Source organism: Olea europaea, unplaced genomic scaffold (assembly GCF_002742605.1).
Source record: "Olea europaea var. sylvestris unplaced genomic scaffold, O_europaea_v1 scaffold2184, whole genome shotgun sequence".
Lineage (NCBI taxonomy): Eukaryota > Viridiplantae > Streptophyta > Magnoliopsida > Lamiales > Oleaceae > Olea > Olea europaea.
The window spans coordinates 64,311-68,349 of NW_019239847.1; the positions used below are offsets into that span (position 1 = coordinate 64,311).

Here is a 4,039-nt window from a genome sequence, read left to right on the forward strand (position 1 = left end):
ATAATTTTATGATAGGTTGCACCTTGGAATTGAGGCAGGGTATGAAGGATTTGCCCTCTATTATGAATAGTGTGGACAATTTGATTCATCATAAGCTTGGTATACCTAGAACTAGATCAAAGTAGGGGCGAATCAAGGGAGGCTGGACCAGGCTACAGCCAGGTCCAACCCTAGCCCAAATCCTTTTGTCACTATTTATTACATTTAGTACGTGTCCAAATTTAACTTGAGTCATTATCCAAACATAATTTTAACTTGATCTATCTCTGTGCTACACATTTCAATCATCAAAATATTATTTAAAATAATCAACAGTTTAGTCATCAAATTATTATCTGAAATACTCCACAATTGTAAGCAAAAATTGAGTATTGTGATACTGTAATCAATAGAGTAATTCCTAATTATTTATCAACAATAGTACTGCACACAAAATGTAAATCTCTAGAATGACGAGAACAATGATACATGAATCATGATTTTTTCAATTAATAAATTCATGTGAAAACGACAAATAAAGAGAGTGGAAAGCAAAAGAAACAACGTAGACAAACAAGGACATTAAATGAAATCATGGTTGTACAGTACAAACTTTCGAGAAACTTAATTGCACGCTTAATGCACAGCATCTGCATTGAAGTTGGTAAACTGAGCTCTCATATCTTGAACTGCAGACTGTATCAAATTCAGAGGAGGAGATGTATGAATGTAGATAAAGACAAGAAAGCGAAAAATTTAAAATGGAAAGGTTTACGAAAGAAAATGGTACCAATAAATTATTGGAATAGACAACTTTGAAACTCATCACATTTAGTACTTCTCAATATATTAACTTGAACGCATCGTTCCCCCAATCCAATTGTGCCTCTTCTATTTTCTTTGCTGATTCTACAATTGAATCACAACAGACATACAACTCGATGGATTGAAGAGTTGAAATTTCTCCAAAACCACTAGGGATCTCATCCAGCAGTCCGCAATCAAAAATTTTTAGGTGCTCGAGACTCGGAAAGTGGATACTATCAGCTATCCAGTACTTCAGTTCAACGTCGTGTAATAGTAGAAATTTCAATTTAAGAAACTCTCCTTCACTTGGTTCCCACTCCGGACAAAGGAAGGTATTCCATTTCAATTTCAGCACTTCAAGATTTGGCATCGAACCAAGAATCAGCAATTTGGAAGGATGAAGTTCGGTGCCTTTTAAAGTCAACTTTCTGAGTGATGTCGGAAAAGTGATATTGTCTAAGAAATTGGGGAGCGTATATTCAATAGAACAGTTTAATGATTGAAGTTTAGTTAGATGGACAAGATTATTGATATGGTATTCTTTCCAACCAGCCTCCGTCAAATAATCATAAGAGATACCCAATTGCCGTAGATTTGGAATTCTATCTAGGACCTCCTCCGTCCAGCTAAAATTATGTATCCTCGAGAGTGTTTGTAGGTTTTCTAGAACAACAATAGAATTTTCTTCCCCCTTATTTTCTGAACTAAGAGGATCAGAAAGATGTACAACGTCTTCCAACTTGACATGTCTTAATTGTGGCATCTTCCATATTTCTAGTGGGTTTTTCATTTTGTACCCCCAATGAGTCGGTAAAACTATTGTTTGTAGATTCCGAAGTTTATTTTTTAATGCATATCGGTCACTAAAGCTGTAATAGAAGTATCGCATGTTAACCAATTCTCCAATTCCATACCTCAATACATCAAATCCCTCCATGTGCAGTACTTTAAGTGACCTAGGTGAGGAATCGAAAGAATAATCTGTATATGAAGAGTGAGAAAACATCACTAAAGAAGATTGTGTTTTTTTTTTGATCGGTAAAGAAGATAGTGTTTTGTCATCACCCTGTAGAGTCCCTTTAGCTGCATTGTAAAAATGAAAAGATGATAGAGAAGTCTTCTTATCATGAATACTTACACGGCGCATACTAGTGTTTCCTTGAATATCATAAACACTCCTGTCAATGACATGGAAAAACTTCTCATTTTGAGCTTCTCTGACACAAATGTCCCGTAACAGATCATGAATTCTACATGTTTTAATTTTTCCACTGGACCCTTTCTTTTTAACCAAAATAAGACTTCTTTGAACAAGATCCAAAAAGTACTCCTCTCCTACGTCTTCCAACATTTTAGAGCATGCTGGTTTGAGAATTCCCTCTGCAACCCACAACTTGGTAAGTACCTTGACTTTGATTTCAAAATCTTCTGGAAAAACTCCCATATATAGGAAACACCCTTTCAAATGATAAGGCAAACGTTTATAACTTAAAGAAAGAATCTTAGAGCATTGATCATCACTTGAAGTTATCTCTGAACTTAAATTTTCTACAATGCGACTCCAGTAATGTGGTGTTTTAGTGGCCTTTGATAGGAGGCCCCCAATCACAGCAACTGCAAGTGGAAGTCCTCGACAATTTTGGGCAATCTTCTTGCCGATTTCTTCCAATTCAAGAGGGCAAAAACCTTCTCCAAACACCTTCTGACAAAATAACTTCCAACTTTCTTCGTCGTTCAGAAAACGCACATGATGAAGACGAGAACCAGAGTTGATATAATTAGCCACATTCTCGAGCCTAGTAGTCAAAAGGATCCGACTTCCAGTTTTGTCTTCTGGAAAATATCTCTTCACACTGTCCCAAGCCTCGATATCCCACATGTCATCCATTACAAAAAGATACCGCCTACCCTTTAGCTTCTTGTACAGAAGTTCTCCTAATTGATCAACGTCCTTTTCACTCCTCCCGTCAATTTGTATTTTCATGGAATCTAAGAGGCCTAGTAGGATTTCTCGCACATTATATTTTTGAGAGACAGTGAACCAAGCACAAATGTGAAAGTGATACTCAATATATTTATCAATGTAAACGTTGTGAGCGAGTGTAGTCTTACCGATGCCACCCATGCCGACAATTGACACAACTTCAAGTTGTGATGAATTGCTGACTAGATGGTCCTTGATCTCCACCATGGCATCATCAAGACCAACCATAGTGCTCTGGCCTGAAGAAACTGGTCTTAATGAACCAACAAGCGATGAGGTGTTGCACTCCAAATCTTCCTGTATGCCACTCTTATCCTCGATCTTCCCTGCCCTTATCTTTATGGAATCAACTTCTTCAATTAGTTTTGCTATTTCATGGAATGAAGTTGTAAAGATGTCACCACTATGACCTGCAGATTTTTCAAGAACTCGATCTGCAATGCAGGATTCAATGATATCTTCAGTTTGACATGCTGCATCGCTGATCTTTCTCTCCAAACCTTCTATTAAATCGATGTTCTCTTGTGGAAACTTATCAAGAAAATCTTGCAAGAAAACAACTTTTTTGAGGACTGAATCGATTTGTTGTTTCTCACCAGGAAGAAGATATGAACAATCATATTTCAAGGTGCGCTGTAGAATGTGAGTAAGAGAAAGAAGAGCAGCGTAAGCCATTTTTGTTCTCTCCTATCACAGCTTGAAAGATAGAAAAATGAAGCAAAAATGAAGCAATCAGATCTGCTCCACCCAGCACATTATGCAAATATATATTGTTTTAAGAATGTTGATAGCAATTTGCAGTTTCTTAATTAAATAGAAGGCCGGCAATGTAGATTTTGAGAAGAAAAGCTTATCAACTTGCAATAAAAATATTTGTTTATTAAATGGATGCAGACTTCGTACCACAGGATCTGTTCCACCCAGCACACTATGCAAATGTATATTTCTTAAGAATGTTGATAGCAATTTGCAGTTTCTTAATTGAATAAAAGGCCGGCAATGTAGATTTGAAGAAGAAAAGCTTATCAACTTGCAATAAAAATATTTGTTTATTAAATGGATGCAGACTTCGTACCATAGGATCTGTTACACCCAACACACTATGCAAGTGTATACTGCTTAAGAATGTTGATAGCAATTTGCAGTTTCTTAATTGAATAAAAGGCCGGCAATGTAGATTTCTAGAAGAAAAGCTTATATCAACTTGCAATAAAAATATTTGTTTATTGAATGGATGCAGATTTCGTACCACAGGATCTGTTCCACCCA

The 4,039-nt window shown here is 36.4% G+C and overlaps 1 protein-coding gene across 1 annotated transcript; it reads right to left on the bottom strand.

Annotated features, from left to right (window-relative positions):
* Positions 1-462: 462 nt before the first annotated feature.
* On the bottom strand, positions 463-3,513 carry LOC111380700 (putative late blight resistance protein homolog R1A-10). Its single transcript, XM_023004334.1, has 2 exons — positions 770-3,513; positions 463-675 (listed from the first exon to the last, which is right to left on the bottom strand). The coding sequence occupies exon 1, from the start codon at positions 3,443-3,445 to the stop codon at positions 821-823; it is 2,625 nt and encodes an 874-aa protein (XP_022860102.1). The 5' UTR covers positions 3,446-3,513; the 3' UTR covers positions 463-675; positions 770-820.
* Between the last annotated feature and the right edge of the window lie 526 nt (positions 3,514-4,039).